Source organism: Charadrius vociferus, unplaced genomic scaffold (assembly GCF_000708025.1).
Source record: "Charadrius vociferus isolate BGI_N301 unplaced genomic scaffold, ASM70802v2 scaffold163, whole genome shotgun sequence".
In the NCBI taxonomy this organism is placed as follows: Eukaryota; Metazoa; Chordata; class Aves; order Charadriiformes; family Charadriidae; genus Charadrius; species Charadrius vociferus.
In genome coordinates, this window is record NW_009648332.1 from 7,398,688 (window position 1) to 7,399,079 (window position 392).

At 69.9% G+C, this 392-nt stretch overlaps 1 protein-coding gene across 1 annotated transcript in view; it reads right to left on the minus strand.

The window, feature by feature from the left end:
- Positions 1 to 392, minus strand: part of LOC104286282 (chromosome unknown open reading frame, human C1orf228) — an 8,301-nt gene that overhangs the window by 3,459 nt on the left and 4,450 nt on the right. The window contains exon 6 of the mRNA XM_009884859.1: positions 286 to 390. Coding sequence (XP_009883161.1) covers positions 286 to 390 — 105 coding nt within the window. The remainder of the gene's footprint in view (positions 1 to 285; positions 391 to 392) is intronic.

The following is a 392-nucleotide window of genomic DNA, read 5'->3' on the forward strand; positions in this document are numbered from 1 at the left end:
AACCAGGGGAGGAAACACCCGGGGCTGGAACGGTGTCCATGCCCAGCAGGCAGCAGACCTCAGCGGGTCTCTGGAGGCCTGCACACTCACATTACTGCTGCAGGCAAGCGCTGCCTCCACCCGGGCAGCCCTCGCTGCCGTGGCCCTCGCCTCAGGGGACAACCCCCTGCACCTCCTGCCCTGCAGAAGGAGGGGAGGGAGCTTGGGAGACCCCCCACCCACCCCCGGTCGCCCCGGCAGGCCGTAGCCCGCTGTGCACTCGGAGGTCGAGCTCAGATCTTTTACCTCGGGCGGTCCGGCGGCAGAAGGTAGTGGCGTTCTCCCTGGGGGGGGTCAGTAAGGCAACCAGGCCCTTCAGCAGGGCCGGCCGGAGCCCGCGGGCCATGAGGGGC